The sequence below is a fragment of the Vicugna pacos genome, chromosome 9 (genome assembly GCF_048564905.1).
Source record: "Vicugna pacos chromosome 9, VicPac4, whole genome shotgun sequence".
In the NCBI taxonomy this organism is placed as follows: Eukaryota; Metazoa; Chordata; class Mammalia; order Artiodactyla; family Camelidae; genus Vicugna; species Vicugna pacos.
In genome coordinates this window covers 58,515,532-58,533,059 of record NC_132995.1, presented here as the reverse complement: position 1 = coordinate 58,533,059, position 17,528 = coordinate 58,515,532, and the positions used below count along the sequence as shown (strand labels likewise).

Sequence of the window (17,528 nt, the reverse complement as noted above, 5' to 3'; positions counted from 1 at the left end):
TTGGTGGCCCTGGGTCCCCTTTTCAGAGTACTCAGTGCCCAGCAGCACTCTCTTCTCTTGTGCTGAATGGTGTCAACCGGACAGGAAACGTATCTAGAAGCATTATCAGTCACACACACGTTCCTAAGTTGCAATTCAAAAACCAAATAAAAATATTATTGGATCAGCGGTGCCATTGCTCCCCTCCCTTGTGCAGGTTATAAAGAATCAACTTGCTTTCCGTCTCCCTTCCCTGCTTATTTATAGAACCTTTATTCTATTTGCTCATTTAAAAAATTATTATGGTAAAATATATATAACATAAAATTTACCATTTAACCATTTTAAGCATAGAGTTAAGTGGCATTCAGTATTCACATTGTTGTGCAACAGAATCAACTTGCTTTTACTTGACTGCCAAGAACCCTGGTTTCTATCTTTTTCACATTCCTGCAAATGCAAAACTGTATCTAGCAGCTCCCTCAGTCCTCCCTGTGTATGCAGACCACAGGAAGGCTGGCACCACGGGAATCACGCTGAAACGCCATCCTCTGCTCGGCAGGCAGTGGGCACTGTTAGATTTCCTGTGCTCTGGGACCTCCGGCATTTTGCATGTTGATTACATGCCCCTTCTCCTTGGAGTGGATCCCCCGCCGTGCGGACCATATACCATTCAAGACGTAAGATGCCTCCCCTCTCCTTATGTGAGAGAATAATCACACCAAAACTCATAGTTATGGAAGCTGGGAAAACAAAAAGCAGCTGAGAGTAACACAATGTAACACTACTGTAGCTTACATTTCTCTAACAACATTGATAAGCCTGAGTTAATATTATCATTAAAAATTTCCGAAGGCCTCTTTTTGGGAGGCCGTCCTGCGGGTCTGTGGTTACTGTTCACTTGGCTTCCGAGTAGTTCAGTCCAGTGTTGTAACGAAGTAGAAAAAGGGAGAGGAGAGGTTAACATGTGTCCGTTTTGGGGTTCCACTGGGGTGGCTTTGCCAACTGGTATCATTTCTCTGTTGAGACTGGCAGTTGACATCTCAACGAGCATAAGGTCTTCATACTGTGCCATCGGGCTGTAACACAGAGGGTCATTCGGCAAAGATATTCTATATCCACATAGGACTTCCTTAGGAACCTGGAGGTCAGAAAGATTGGTGATGCGGAGGGAAGCTTAATTCAGAGAATCTATTCAGCCATTTGTTCAGAAAATCTTGACTGAGCACCTACTGTGGTGCCAAGTTCTTTGTGAATCGCTGGAGTAAGTAAGATGAATCAGATGATTCCTACCTTAGAGTCCAGGGGGAGGACTCAGTTTATCTGTGTGTGGATGACCTTGACCACTCATTTGCTGTGCTTCAGTGCAGAGTGACTCCCTACACTCTGGCACTGCACAGCCGCATGTCATAAGAAGGTGCTCTGAGCTACCCATTTCTGTGCGTGGAGTAAGGCCTAGGGCTTTCTGTTTCATTCATACCTTGGTTCCAGCTTCCTGGTCTGTCTGTGCATTTATTTTGGGACCTGATCTCCTACTGGATCCTCCTTTCAGGCCCAAACTTGATGCTGGACTCAGGTTCTTTATCCTGACACTCGAGCACTCTGCTGTGGTCATTGATCTCCCTGCCCCTCTCTGCCCCTAGCCACTCCTCTTTATGACCTAGCCTGGCTCCTCTTTACCTTGGTCAGGCCGGCTGGTACCACCTACCTCACCTGGCCCTTTCTCCAGGGGAGGGTTAGATAGTGGCATGGCCAGCTCTTGAATTACAAATTAATTCCTCCCTGCTGCCTGGCTGCAGGTGAAACTGCTTTCTTCCTACTATTTACTTGCTGTGTGCTCGGAGAGTACCGTTTTCAGCCCATTTTAACACTAGTCCAAGGAGAGCATCACAAAAAGAGAAGCAAGCGGCTCTATCTGTGTCTGTACCTACCTGCTTCAGAACTTTGATGCTTCTTGAAGAAATACAGAAACGCTTTCTTTGCTTTATCTCATTTGGGTTACCTAGAAGGACACTCTACTCCCTATGGGTAATAACCTAAATATGATTGGCAGATATTTGCCCCTGTTTTGACGTCTACTAACACCCCATAGAACTGGTGTTCTGTACAACACGCTTTGGGAAAAAAAGAGCCAACTCCAGCTGTCTTTTTAGAGATTCTGTGATCGTCAATAAGGTTTAGGTTTTCTGTCAAATAAATCAAGGTAACACCATATATAAACCACCAAATAAATATGGACTAACCAGTCATTGATGTCAGGTGTGTTAAAATTCTCGTTGACTCTTCATGATTACAAATTATCCTCCACGTGACTGTCTGAATGATCTGTCTAAAGTACAGACCAGAGCTTTAGAGGCTCACTATTGCCTATGAGATAAAATCTAAATTCTAGACAACAGTGTTCAAAGCTCATCATGAGTGACTTGTACCTGCTTTCCAGCCTCACCTCTCTCCTGACTCCTAAGGACATCTTGGATTCTGTCCAAGCCACCTTCCTGCAGTTACCCACTATTCCGATCTTTCCTTTGCCTCCATGCCTTTGCAAATGCTGTTTTCTCTGCCAGGGACTTCTTTTGTCCTTGTAGTGTGTTCTTACTTATATGCCAAGCCTCAGCTCAATGCCCCTCCTGTAAAAGGCCCCCCTTGCATCTGGAGGCAGAGTTAAGAGCTTTCTCTCATCTCATGTTACCATTTATCATATTCATATCTATTCCATTACTCACTAATTGGATCATGTCTGGTTTTCCCACTTGACTGTGAGCCCTCAGAGGGCAAATACTCTTGTCTTACTCATTTTTTTATCCTCAGTGTCTAGCACATAGTAGAAACTTACTTTGAGTTTGTTGCAAGAGTGATGATTAAGTAAAAATAGATTGGTTACAGATTTGTGGCCAGTGTTCAATAGTCCTGGAATGAAGGGAAATGGGTTTACAATTACATGGTCCTAGTTGATTTCTTACCAACAAGGAAAACACTGAACAAATGCAAAGCATTGCTGAATGATGTGACCCTTAGGGAATAGTGAAACCATTCAGAGAAAGGTATCAGGGAAGCCCCTAGTGTTTCCTCATGAAGGACTTTGTTTTTCACCCACGTCAAATCTTCTCTAGCACCCACAGTTTCTCCCTCTTTGCTTCCTTATGGTTTTCAGAAGGTTCAAAACTTCCATGTTAAGCAAGAATATCAAACAAAAACCCTCTACTCATGTTTGAAGTTCCATCTCTAAGATCCATGATAGACCCAGTCAAGGTCACCATACACGCAAAATGTATTTTTATTCCCTCAAGGCATTGACGATGTGGTGCGTGAAAGCCTTGCAGACAGGAAGGAGAAAGTAGTTATTTGACCATCAAGTTTGAAGAAAACTGGTCGTAGATCGGACTTAATCTGGAGGCAGAACTTGGTGACAAGCCGAGCAGCTCTCTTCCGTAGCTGCACCCTCCTGCAAGCTCCCTCTTCTGTGTTCTGTTCTAGGCATGCTGGACTCTTTTCAAGTTCCAGGACTCCCTAGGCTTTCTTCGGCACCAGGTCTTTTGCATAAGGCCACTGTCTCTGCCTGCAAACTTCTCCACTTCCAGCATTACCTGGTTAATCCTGCCCATCCCTCCCCTCACATGTGACTTTCTCCTCCCCAACCAAGCCAGATCCGTCTGTTGTGGTGCTCATGGTCCCACGTACTTCTGTTTGTAATACTCATCGTGGCTGCAGTTTCATTTATTTGTGGGCTATCTTGCTCCTTCACTAGACTACAAGGAGATTTTTCCTTTCCCATGTCTGATTTTTCTCACTAGTGTATTCCCAGCTCCTATACAGTCCCTGGCTTGGATGAACAAATTTGTGCATAAGAAAGCTAAAGTCCAAGTTAAGCAAACGCAAGACTTGGAAGTCTGTGGAAATGTGCCTGGAATCCACAGCTGATAGGAGTAAGCAAATAAACAAGGTGGGAGGTAGTGCTCAGGCGAAGCAAGTTTGCAAAGACCTCCTTGCACTAAGGTCGCATTGGTTGGTATTTCTTTTGAGAGTTCTGGGTTGGCCTGATCCTTTCTCCATGTATGAGAGGATCTGTCAGTATGCTGGATTATGAGATTGAGATTCATAAAGAACAAAAGATCATTCAAGTTATTGAGCATCTCCTATAAGTCTCCTGCTGTAACCTCTAGGGGGAGCTCAAGGCTTCCCCCTCCTCTTACAAGGTGCCGAAAATAGAAAGGGGTGGGGCTTTTAGCAGGAGGAATAATGCAATTGTAAATGGAGCTGGAGTGAGCAAATGCTCTTGTATTCACCCCTTTCCACAGTTTGCTCTTGTGTTCTTTTCTTTTCCCCTTTCTTTTCTTTTTCTTCCCTGCTGTGTTTACCATCAGATGGGCTTGTTTGAATGAGTTCACAAAAGTCCTACTGAAGTCAGAGATGCTCCTGTTCAGGTTGCCAGGGTGGGAGACGTTAGAGGGATTGGGGGCCAATGTTATAATTAGGAGTAAAGATCAAGTTTTTGCCTGGTGCACTCTTGGTGCCTTTGTTCCTTAAGCTCTTATCACAGTGGGAGACAGTCGGTAGAAGATACAGCTAACGTATGAGCAAGCCAGGTGCTGTGCTAGGCTCTGAAATACCGTGATGAGTTAGACATAGTTCCTGCCCACGAAGACTTTAAGTCTCACCATTTAGTCAGCCACACGTCTGTGTTTAAGCTAAATAATCACTGGCAAAAATGGGAGATGGAGGAGTCCTGGTTTAATGATAGTAAGAAAACAACAAAACAAAACAAAAAAAACCAAGCAGTTATAATTTACCGTAAGCTCAAAAGGAAAATCTAGAGTAATGTGGCAGATGAAAAAGTTTTTGTAATTTTAGGCTACATTAATAGAAATATACTGTGTGGATCAAAGGAGTTAATAGTCCCATTGTAATTAGTGCTGGTCAGTCCACATCTGGAGTATTGTATTTCATTCTGGACACCACATTTGAAGGGGAACATGGACAAATTAGAGTGTGTCCAGAGAGGGCTGACCAGGATAGTAAGGGGGCTGGAAACCCTATCATACTGGGATGACTGAAGGACCTGGGAATGTTTAGCCTGGAAAATAAAAGACTTAGGTGGGGAACATAATAGCTGTTTTCAAAGATTTGTCATATGGAAAGGAGCATGGGCCAATTCCATGTGTTATTCCAGAGAACACTTCCTAGGGACAGTACTTTGGGGAATGGGTGAAAATGTTGGGGAAAGATTTTTAGTTCACTATGAGGAGAAACTGTCTAGCATCCAGGCTGTCTAACAGTGGACTGGGCATTCTCTTTTCTAAGCATTTCACTTTCTTGTCTTTTTTTCTGCCTCTCCTTCTCAGAGTAAGAACTGTTTTCTAGGTTCCCCTTTCTTCCCTATCTCAAACCTCTGATCCTTCTTGGTCACCGTAATGGAACGAAGCCCTAGAATTTGCTTCTCTGTGAGTGAAACTAATTCTCAACAACTAACACCATGCTAAGCACTTTACAGAGGTGATACTGGATGCTTAATGCAAAGGTATAGGGTAGATATAATTATCCTTCCATTTTACAGCAAAACAGAGCTTAGACAGCTCAAAGTCACATACCTAATGCTATGGACTAAATGGTGTGCCCTAAAATTCATATGTTCAAGCCCTCACCCTCAATGTGACTATATTCTGAAATGAGGCCTACGAGGAAGCGAAGTTAAATGAGGTCATAAGGGTGGGGCCCTGATCCAATAGGATTAGTGTCCTTATGAGAACTCTTCCTCCCCTGACTGTGTCTCTGTCTTTCCTGCTATGTGAGGACACAGTGAGAAGGCAGCCATCTACAAGCCAGTAAGAGAGCTCTCACTAATGGGCCAGCACCTTGATCTTGGGACTTCCTCACCTCTAGAATGTGAGAAAATACACTGCTGTTGTTTAAAGCTGGTCTCTGGTATTTTGTTATGGTAGCCTGAACTGACTACTACAGCCAATAAGTGGGAGAACCAAGACTTGAACCCAGGAATTCTGCTTCCATGGCCTGTTCTCCTAACCACCCAGCTATGCTTGCCTCTCCCCTTCCAAAATATAAATTCTTAGAAAAACAAAACAAAAGAAACCAGTAGATTAGGAGTTTGGATCAATGTGAACTAATGGGGTAGGTTTTTTTTTTTCCTCCTTGGTGAATAAAGAGCAGAAGTGTAGGGCAGGGATAAATATGTACTGTGTGTGTGTGTGTGTGTGTGTGTGTGTGTGTGTGTGTGTGTGTATAAGGGCCGTGGAGCTCAGTGTATTCCCCTGCCTATCACTATTTGCCACCTGAACTGTGCATAGTATCTTTGTTAAAAGAAAACAGTTCTTTGATCCACCCCATAGTCCAGATGGTCTGCACATGTCACCAGGCTGAGAACCCTCTTCATTCAGTGGCACAGTCAGGATTCAGATTTAAACATTGCCTTTCTTTCTCAAACACTCTCCCCTCATTCGACTGGGATCTCAATATTCCATTTCCATTTCATCTTTATTGCTTTACATAGGACAAAGCCTTTTATAATGAATAAGAAAACTGAAAAGCTTTTTCCTCCCAAAAATCTCTGTGACTCACCAAGTACACACAAACCACAACCCAATAAAGCCATGATTAAAGTCTATGTAAAGTAAATCTCTGAATGAGTAGAGTTTCAAGTTCTGTCACCACGAGTCATCCAAACCCTTTAATGTATGTTGGGCCCTCTTGCTCATAGACCTGTGTCCTATCATCACTTTCCCCAGCCATGAATCTTATGCCAGTGTGATTTCTCAGTGGAGAAGAAGTCTTGTCTAACAGGAGGCTCAGAGGAACATGTGGAGACAAATCAGGAAAATGACCCAAATGAAAGGTAAATCCAGAAAAAGAAAATCAGCAGCAAATGGATAGCTTTCCCAGCTGAAATCCTTGGCTGTACTGAATCCATCAGCTGCTGGCGTAAGTGAGCAAGACTGATTTAGAGGGAACTTTGCCCACATTTCCATCTTCTGGCTTGTGTTCTGTATAGAATCATGTTGTAAAACAAAAACAAAACAACCTTCAAACAATCTCTAAAACAAGATATTTTCCAGAGATAAATGTATATTTACCAACTGAAGCTGAAAATCTGTAGCACCAAGTACCTAGATGTAAACCAAAGAACTTCACTGAGTTACCTAAATATATGATGTCTGGAATACATATACAACATTCACTTTGATTTTATTGCCTCCAACAGGTATTAATCCAGAGAGAACTAACTGGCTATCTGTCCTGATAAACTTCAGGTAGCCTGAATTTTTCACAATTTTTTCCAGCAGAGCCTCTGTTAGGGCTATTGAAAGCCTCATTTCTTCGGTGTGTCCATGATATTTTACTCAGAAGACAGAATTTTTACTTAATGGATAAAAGAGAGATTGTAATAGCAGCAGCAACCATTGTAGATCCAGAAAGGGGCCAACTCAAGAGAGAAGGAATAGAACTGGTTGTTATTTTTAAGTGACATTCTTCAAATATAACAAACTGTAAATAAACTGTATACTGCCCTTTAAGGGTGGGAACTCCACATATGGCCATCAGGGGATCTGCTTTGAGGTTTCCAAATGCTTCAAGTGACTCCCACTTTGGTTTGGCTATGAATTCATCTACTTAAAGCTGAAGGGGGACAAACTCTGAGGCCGATGGGAGCTACTTGTTTTACACATTTAGCTGTGACATTTTTCATTTTTACAGCCATTGGTGATAGTTACATCAAGTGTTATGTAAACTGTCCTGGGTGCAGTAAAAATGGCCCCTCTGGGAAGTTTCAGAACAGTCCACAGTGTGGACTGATGAGAATGACTTTTCATCCCTCTGTTATCAAGAGGAAGAAACCGCGGGTCAGAGAGGAGAGGAAGCTTGCTCAGATTTGAGAGGGAAAGACTCTGCATCAGGCCTCCATTGTGGTGCTTTGCTTGTCCCAGATTCTTTTTCACAACTAGGACCAAGCCCGATGCTGGGTGGATCATGTCTTTCTCTCCTGTCTAGCTACCAAATACACCTTCAAGGCCTGACCCATGCGACCCTGTCTCCCCCTGGGGCCTCCCTCTGGGATGAGTTTCCACCTCCTTGAGACTTGATTGTAGCTCCCACCATGCTCTCCCTGGGATTATATAAGTGAGGTCTGCCCCTTTCTGACTTCTTCCCATCAAGGGAGGATGGCAGCACTGACCTCGTAGCCCAGGAGCCTAAGGCAGAGGTTGGATTCCCAGTGGCTGGAACAGAGCCAGGACTGTTGTACTCAAGGAGTTTGGACTCTGAGAACCAAGGAGATGAGTCTGGTCAAAGTTCCAAGTGGGAACTGAGGTCTGTACCACGGGGAGGCCGTGTGTGATCTATGACCTGCTACTCAAATGTGTAGTCCCCATGTACGGTATCAGGAGCATCACCTGGGGGCTTGTTAGAAATTCAGGATCTCAATCTCCCATTTCCTACATATTGAATCAGATTCCCATGGGACTCAGGTGAACATTGAAGTTCGAGAAGCACTTCCCTGGAGAACCCAGGGCAGGGTCAGGGGCAAAGGCATGGGGCCAAGAGTTTGGAGCTCATTAGGGATGAGATGGGAGTGAGAGCAGGTCAGGAACAAGCAAGTGGAGGCCAAGGCGAGGGGGCAGGGTGATTGCTGCCTGCCTCCAGGTGCTCTGGGCATGTGGTATGCAGATACATCTAGAATAAAAGCCGGAAGAAAGACAAAGATCCACAGTGGGGCCTGGAGGACAGGGGGCTCCTCTTATCCTCTGTCTACTCAGGGCCTAGCCTGGCGCCTGATGTGCAGGGATGTGCAGTCGGTCCCTGCTGAACTGAACAGGTCCCCTCAGCCTCTGCTGTCAGTCACACGGCTCAAGTGATTGTAGTGGAGAGTAGCCATTGATTCTGCCTTTCCCTCAGGAGTTTCCTGCTGAGATAAAGGCATTTCGGTATTTTCTTCAGTAAAAACCACCCTGCTGGATCAGAGAGGAACCAGCATCATATCCCTTGAGAGTCCAGGCAGTGCCCTGGAAGACCCAGGCTCCTACTTGGGTGTCGAGCCATTTCTACAAAAAGGAAAATGGACCTGCTGATTCTCGCTATTGCTGCTGAAAAGTTCCTGCCTGGCAGCCAAGTCCAGAGCCCTGCTGTGTGCTTGGGACTCATCACTGACAGCCCCTGCAGAACATTAGGAATGAGCTCTGCTTGCAGCAGCCTTATCCTGGCAAGAGTTAACGCTAAGGTGCAGCTGAAGGAATGTAAAGGCTGGAGAGCCAGCTCGGGAGATTGCTATTGCAATCAGAAGACAGCCCAAGTCCGAGTTCCAAAGTCCTTTGAAGGGATGCCAGCTCGGACACATGTTTCCAATTATTATATGCAATCTCCAGTCAGTGTGCAAGTTGCACTTTCATTATGTCAAAGTGAAAGGAATGGTGAGGGCAAGATAAAGGGGGAGAAGCCGCTAGGCTGGAGACCGCACGTAGCTGTGGCACAGACTGTCAGCCCGGGCGTCAAGCTGGCCTCCATCCCGAGTCCGCCCCTGGAGCCAGGCGTGCACAGTGCCCGCTCTGAGGGCTTCTCTTTTTCCTGCTTATTTTGAGAGTCAAGGAGAGCCCGTTGATAAGGCTGGAGGAAACCCCACCTTCAGAAGCTGTTTGAACAGCCCTTTGGCATTTGGTTGAACACAAAGATTCTAAGGACAGCATACGGGGACCTTGTGTCCACCCACAGGACTTGACACTGTTATTCTCTGAGTTTCTCCAAAGTCTGTATTTGCAGGAGAAGCTGATTCCTTTGCCAGTTTGTAGCTCAGAACGAGGTGAGAGACTAGGGGCGGTGCTTCTCTCTTTCCCATCCAAAGCTGGGCAACCTCTTCTTTGGGTTGTACCTTGTTTGTAAATCTGAAAGTCCCAGCACAAACAATAATTTCACTCAACTTCTTTGTGAAAACACAGTTCAGAAGCTGTTTCCTTCGGGAAGTCTTTCCGGGTTTACTCTTTCCACCTGATTGCTTCTTCTCATGGTGGTCATCGTTCAGAAGGTTTATTTGCACTAGTTCATCTGTTGCTCTGTGTTTTTAAGTCAGTGTGTGGGTGCATACAAGTGTAGAATGTACACTTCCTGGCTGTTTCATAGCTCTCGGGGGCTCTGTGTGTATTTGTGTACTGTGTCTATATGTGGGCATGCAGTGTATATAGCTGTGTGTGTATTTACATATGTTTCATATACAAGAAATTACCATGTGCCAAGCACTGGACTAAGAGCCTTACAACTCGACAAAGTAGATGTTATCATCATCATAACCATCCACATTTTCCGTATAAGAAAACTGAAGTGCAGAGGGAGAAGGCAGTTTGTCTGCTATTACTCAGGCCAGGGTTTGACTGTGGCGGTCTGATCATGCGCTGTGTCATGACACCAACCCCAGAAAGCTGTTTCAATGGCTTCCATGCAGTGGCTCCGGAAGGTCCTTGCCTTCAACTCATACCATTCACTCATTTACTGCTGACACAGGGCAGGCAAAGACTGGGAGGCGAAAAAAGAAGGAAACTAACTTCTGTCTTTATCCTAAGACAGTGGTTCAGTGCCTGCCACATCCAAGATTCGGCCAGGTGTGGAGGGGACACAGAAAGAGCACTTCTTGGATTGTAAAGAGCAGCCCTTGGGTTGAAGGGCTTCTCCTCAGGAGACCTGGGGGAGGGCCCGCCCCCGCCCCCACTGCCCAACTTCATCTTGGCCCTGGGCCCCCAGAGTCATCTCCACAAACCCAGGTGAACTCTGAGAAGACCAGAGCTTTTCAGTTGCAGACCCAAGTGAATGGAGGCAAAACAGAGCCCACGTGCTTGACTCGTGGATGGTTTATGAATGTGCCAAGGGCTGGGGGAGTAAACACATCCCAGAGAGCCACAGGGCAGTTCTCTGGCAGGGATGCATGCAAACAGAAAACCCAGCCTTCAGGTGCTCTCCTTAAAGTGGTCTTAGTTTCAGAACCCAGAGCTGATGCACGTGAACTGCGTAGTGCTGGCCGAGGGCAAGCTCTTAGTAAATGCTAACAGTCACCATCAGCGTTGCTTGTCACAGAAGGAGCCTGCAGTGCCTCTGTAAAGCTGCTGTTCACAAACCTCCTTGCCTTGTTGAAAGCTATGCACCCTGTTCTAACAACATTTCAGGCTTTCTCAGCCAACTCTGCTTTTCAAAACTGAAATTCATTATACACTTCTTAGGTGCCAGGTACTATATATATGTATAAAATCATCCCTATTTTACAGATGAAGAAGTTGAAACTCAGAGAAGCAAAGCAGAGCATCTTGCCTAAGGTCACACAGTCTAAGTAGAAGTACCTCGCTTGTCTGATTCCAAAGCCCGAGCTCTGACGGTAGAACCTCTAGAATCCTGGCGGCCTTCCTGAGCCCAGATTCAAGCGGAATCTGAGGCTGAAGAGGTGCTGTTCTTGCTCTTACCCTTCTGAGACTGGCTATGCCACACCTGTATTCCAGGATGTCCACTGACCAGATTTCCTTTACCCAAGCTCTACATCTGCCAATAAACAAATATTTAGTAAGCCCCTGCATAGCTGCTACTCTCCTACCACTGACAGTTTAGAGCAAATTAGTTTGCCTTACATTTGCATAGGACACGACTGTACTTTCAAAAACATAGTTTTGCTTCATGCTTACAACTCTGGGATTTGGAATGATTATTTTCATTTCACAGCTGCAGGAACTAAGGTCAAAGAGGAGCTTGCCAATGCTGCCCAGACGGGAATCGGGGAGCTGGGCCTAGAACCTAGCTCAGCTGACGCCAAGCCCAGTGTTCCTCCCATCACACTGGGCTGCTTCCTCTGCACCAGGGCCCCGGGGGCTCCCACTGCTCCTTGCAGGCCTGGGAAAGACAGACCGAGGTCACTGCTGGGTTGGGCCCCTGAGCTCTGGAGAGCTCTCACCCCCAGGCAGGTCTGCTCCCCTGCCTCACTGTCCCCTTTCTCCAGGGAGAGGAGAACACAGACCCTGCCACTCTGTCCTCTGTGCTCCAGGTCTTAGCCAACCCCCTTCCCCTAATGCGATTACGTTGAGGGGAAAATGATGAGACTTAGGAGGAACGTTCCCATGTTTCAAGGGAATGGAAATAGTTGTTTGGTTGTTGCTGAACATTTGTCTCCCCATGTAGGTTTTCTGTTAGGAGGGAACTGCTGCACATCGAGGGGAGGCTGGTGCAGTGGCTGAGGTAGCGGGGTGTTCAGAGGGCCAGACTTGAAACGGAAACTAGAACCAGGCACCATGTTGCTCTTGTCTCCCAGAACCAGGAGTTTTGCCTCGAGCTGAGGGGGCACAAGTGTTGTACGAGGGCTGGGGGGCCGCGTCAGACTGCGGAGAGCCCCGGGCTGCCCTTGTTACTGGGGCGGGCAGGCAGGCAGGCGCACAGTCGGAGGGGCTTCGGGAAGGAAGCTGCCGAGGGAGAGGGAGCTGGGCTGTGGGGAACCCTGGGAAGTGAGGCCAGTGAAGGGAAAGCTTGCGGGATTTGCAGCTGCTGCTCCTCAGCAGAATAGAACCGGCAGTTTTGAGCTGTTTTTCCAACGTGTTCAAGGGTCTGGGGCCCTGGTGACCCAGGCCGGCCTCTCGGGGCAGCCGAGGTGGGTCTGGAAGCCACAGCTCCCCGCCGTGTGGGGGGCAGGGGACAAGCTGTAGAAGCCACCAGGCTCTGGGTTGTTTTTGGACTGCTCCGACTCTGTTCAGCCAAGCTGATATCCCATGCATGGTGTGAAAACTTTGGCTCCCACGCTGCGACTCCAGAGCTCAGCCTCGAGCAAATGTTGCCTTTGGGGAAGACTACAGTGTTAGTGGGGAGAGGGGGACCACCTCCTACCCCACCCTCCTTCCGTCCTTCCTCAACAGTTCGAAGCCGCCTTCCCTCCAGGCGGGCAGGGGGGTCCAAGTCATGTTTCAGATGCCCCAGTGTCCTGCAGGGTTGGCAGTAGCTCTCCAGACTCTCCATGACTGTGTAGCTGCTCACAAATGACGCTGTCCCCACAGAAGCTTCCTGAGTACCTCCCCAGCAGCCCTGTCTCCCCACATCCAGGACCCAGTAGCCTGTCCAGCCTTAAGAGGAAGGGCCCCCAGGACTTGTTTGTAGGAGGGGCCAGGAAGGCCGAGGCCACTGGCACTGGAGCCCAGGAAAAAGCCACAGACACAGGTCAGCGGGAGGGCTCTCTCCCCACAACCTTTATCTGACCAAGTATCTCAGCACAGAATGTTCTGGTTGGTGTTTCTCGAACATAAATCTTTATTCCAATTGCAGTGGCTTTGATAGGAAAAGCAGGGTCCATTTCATCGTGCTTTCACCCTAATCAAATGTCTCTCATGCCAGAGCTCTCTATGTTTCTAATTTGCCCTGTTTGGATTGGGTTGTAGGGGGCTGGGCAGTGGAACGGGGGAGTTACAGATGAATGAATACCACCGTTTGCTTTGTTTTTATCAGAGGGACAATTTGGACCTGTTCTTACAAAAACTAGAGTAAGGCATTTACCCTGGGGGGAAGGGTGTGGGTAGGAAAGCACAATTTCCATCTCAGTGTAAGTGCTTAAGTGCTTCGTGTCTGTGTGTGTGTGTGTGTGTGTGTGTGTGTGTGTGTGTGTGTGTGTGTGGTGGGGTAGGAGCGGGACTTGTGCCTTCCGGGAAAATACAAAGGACAAAACAAAACACAAATAAAAATGTTGCAGGGGAAGGTAGCAGCTTAGCGCTGCTGCAGACTGTACCCTGGAGTCCCTGTAACCTCCAGCTTTAAGACTCCACTGATACAGTCGATGTTGGTGAGAATCCCCCCCCCCACGCCTTCTCAGAAAAGGGGAAACTGCCCAGGGTACTGGATTTCTTGGAGGCCCAGGGATGCTGATGGTGGTAGATGACACACCTTCCACCTCTTTCTGCTCTGTGCTCCCTGTCCTCTGCTCGCCTGTCTCTCCCTTGTTTAGTGTCCTCCGTCTGGGGAGGAGCAGAAAGTCGAGTTCCCTTCTGGCTTGGTCCACCTCTCCTCTCCCCTTCCCCGGTTGTTGGTTCTCACTCATCTTTGCCTTTTCTCATCCATCTCACCCCCCCCCCACAGATCCCATGACCCCATCCACCTTTGGCCACTTGTTACAATCACTCAGTTAGGAATAAAAAAGTTCTTTTCTGCCCTGTCTCTGTCTTCTCCGATTCTAGGCCCACGCTGGGGCCATTGGAAGTTGCTGTGGGGCCGTTAATGGGTGGCAAGAGTGTTGGAGGCCTTTATGTTTTCTTGGGTAATCAAGTCTTTCTGCAGGAAGCCACTGGGGGATAAATTGAGGGCCAGCCGTTAGAACTAAGGCAATCTTAACATGAAATCAGATCTACCGTGACAGGCCTCATGGGATTATTTTGTTACAACTCTTTCAGAGAGCTTTTCAGCAAAAAGCAGATCTCCCCCTGAAAAAACGGGCCAGCCTCGCAGGTCTTTGGTATAAGTCTCCTCCTAGCTATCTAGTGAGTCCCTCCAGGACCCAGCCTGGGCCTCTCTGAGGTCGGGGCAGCCCTGTGCCCAGCAGGGATCTGCCTTCTGATGAGACTCCACAAGCTTCCTGGAGTGAAGCAATCAAGGCTCACAGACCCAGGCTGTGGGGCAGGTAATCCAAGGATTACGTAGCTTTGCCTCTGGAATGCAGAACAAAGTTGCAATCCAGCCGATTTCCCTTCCTAATCACGCCTGGCTTAGGCTAATATCTGAACCCAGTTAGCCTTCCCTGAAGTTGCAGGGCGGGCTGTGGGGGTTGGGAGTGTGAGGGTTACAGGTGGCCCCGAGAGGGAGCCAGCGGATGCTGAGGACCATTCTCCCCACAGCACCCGTCCCAGGACTGGCGGATAGTCACACCGGACAGAATGACTGGAGGGCTGGCACACAGGCTGCTTCCAAAAATTTAATAAATAATGATTTTTTTAAAACTGTATAAACTATAAATTACCATGCAGTTTTTATAATTTAAAATAATTTACAGGTTGAGGTAGGGAGGGGCGCAGGAGAGTGTGGGTGGGGAGCTGGGGAGGGTGGGGGCTGTCGTGCAGGTCAGGCTCTTCTCCCCGCCTTCCTGCTGAGCACACACACACAGGCTGTGTCGATCCGAATAAACCGCCAGGCAGCCTGCTTGCCATCCATGGTCAGCGCCCTGACGAAGGTGTGGGTTGTGGTACAATACGAGTTCCAGTGCTTCGAGTCGATGCCTCGGCACCCGCTCTCGTCGGGATTGGGGTCCCGGCACTTGGTCTCAAAAAAGTACTGTTTGAATACACTGTTGTTAATGTTCACCTCTCCCAGCACCATCACCTCCTTGCCCTTGATGTCCGTGGCGGTGGTCTTGTCCGCGACCCACACGCTGACGCTGTCGCACACAGAGAACTCCCCCCGGTGGAAGATGGGATGGGATGGTGCTGACCGCTTGCTCCTGTGAGTCCTGTTGAAGGAGGCAGCACGATTGGCCTCCAAGTCCAGATCCTGAGTGTCTGCAGCCACGGGTGGGGGCTGGGTGCTGAACAGCACGCGGGGTGAACGCAGTCGCCTCTTTTTAAAAAGTTTGGGGTCCACGGTGATGTTGCGGGTCTGCCCTGCCACCCTGGCGGCTATCGCCCCAGCTGGGGCACTGTGGGCTCTGCGGAGGGCTGTGTCAAGAGAATGCTGAAGTTTAGTCCAGTGGGCTTGGGGGACGTCGTGTCCTGCTGGGACATTGCTCTTGGTGTGTGGTTCTGCCTGTATGCCGATCAAAAGAGCTGTGATCAGAGTGTAGAACAACATGGACATTACGCTATGCACCTGGAATGAAACAGAAACGAGGATTATTCCACGGAGTGCTGAGTGTTGGACAAAGGCAGTTTCTGGGTCCCTCAGAGTTGATCTCTAAGAGGATGACAAGGAGGTGCCCCTGGTGGCTAAGGGCAAGGTGATCCTGGAATTGACCATTCAAACTGGGACACTTCTGAGAGTGAAAGGCGATGCTACAACAGTTACACTGGGATGACAGGCATAAACAGAGCTGGCTCAGACAACCCAGATGTCTGCGCATCCCAAACACGGGATGGAACAGAGCCCCTGAAATTCTACCCTGTGACGTGGTATGACCTGGCAGTGCTGTTTACAGAATTGTTTGAGTTCTCTGCCTGTGGGCAGGAGGTATATGCATGTAGTGTTGGCACTGAGACGGCCAGGGGGTGAGTTTGACACCTCTCACAGCACTGTGTCCTGCCCGGAGGCTTGACTCCTCTGGGAGGGCAGTGGGAAGGGCTGCTGGGGACCTATCTTGAAGCCTCAGCACTGAACACACCCTCTTCAGCCAGCAGCACTGGGTTAGCTCTGAGATCTGGTGACTGAAAATCCATGAAGCATCATTTTGGGGAGAAAAAAAAAATGTGTATAGCTCTGGGACCATCTTAGCCAGTCCATCTATTCAGCCTCTAGTTCCCGCATATACATGTGATACTGATAATGGTTCCTCTTTATGTGGGTGAGGTTTTTCAACTTTTCAAGTGAGTTTACTTCTAGTGTCTCATTAGTCTGTGAGTTAGGTTAGGATTATCATCTCTCTTTGAAATGCAAGGAAAGCGATCCACAGGAGATTAACTGACAGGCCTAAAGTTACAAACAAAAACTAGACCAGAAATAGAATCCAAACCTGACCCCTTACTAAGCCAGAATACCGTTCCGTCCTTCCTTCCTCGCCCACTTTCTCTTTTATTCTTAAATGTTTCTTTTTAATTAAAAAGAACCATATGATCATTCATGAAAAGAGACCAAATGGCATAAACCCATCTGACCCCACAAGGTTGTGCAGCCCCTTCCTGAGCATGTGCCAGACGGGGCTCTGCACTGCACTGTACTTGTCGACCAGTGACCTCCCCCAGGTTAACTAGCTGGGAGACGAGTGTTCTTGAGCTCGCTTCCAGTGAGCTCCTATGCACACCTACACATCTGCATCAGATATCACCTCCTCTGGAAAGCTTCCCAGATCTTCCTGGTAGGGTTAGAGTCATCCCCTAGAAAGGGTGCTAAACTTTCAATTCTGTCCCTTCCCATCTCTCTCCCCACAGCTCCAGTCATTTCTGCTCCCTGCCCATTTTTCCAGCCTGGCACAGGCACCACCTCCTCCTTGAGGCCTTCTCAGATCGTCCCAACCAAAAGCCATCTCTTCTCATTCTCAACTTCAGAAGTGTGTGTGTGTTCTCTCCTACTAAATCAGTGCCATGAAAAGAACTCTGCACTGGATCCAAACCTTGTTTGGATTCCTGGCCCCGCTACTTGTTAGCAGAAAAAAGTCATGTAATCTTTCTGAGCCCTGGTTTCCTCACTGATAAAAAGCAGGCAATAAACACTATTCCACAGGGTTGTTATTAGGATTAAATAGGTGATCACACACTTATTTAATTCTGAGTCATTCCAATGTTCTGTGGCCAAGGACGTTGTTTTCTTCACTTAGATTGCTGCTTATTCACTCTCAGAGCTGACTCCATCCATATCACCTCATAGCTCATTGTTTGACCTGTCAGGCTTCTTTTTAAGCCCAGTGACTTCAG

At 47.7% G+C, this 17,528-nt stretch overlaps 2 protein-coding genes across 4 annotated transcripts in view; one reads left to right on the top strand and one right to left on the bottom strand.

The window, feature by feature from the left end:
- Positions 1 to 17,528, top strand: part of LOC140698319 (uncharacterized) — a 198,700-nt gene that overhangs the window by 140,287 nt on the left and 40,885 nt on the right. The window lies entirely within an intron of this gene.
- NGF (nerve growth factor) overlaps positions 14,875 to 17,528 on the bottom strand; it is a 51,311-nt gene continuing 48,657 nt past the window's right edge. For all 3 annotated transcript variants that reach the window (XM_006213697.4, XM_015247458.3, XM_031680533.2), the window contains exon 3: positions 14,875 to 15,774. In XM_006213697.4, the coding sequence (XP_006213759.2) occupies positions 15,034 to 15,774 (741 nt within the window). In that variant the 3' untranslated portion in view covers positions 14,875 to 15,033. The remainder of the gene's footprint in view (positions 15,775 to 17,528) is intronic.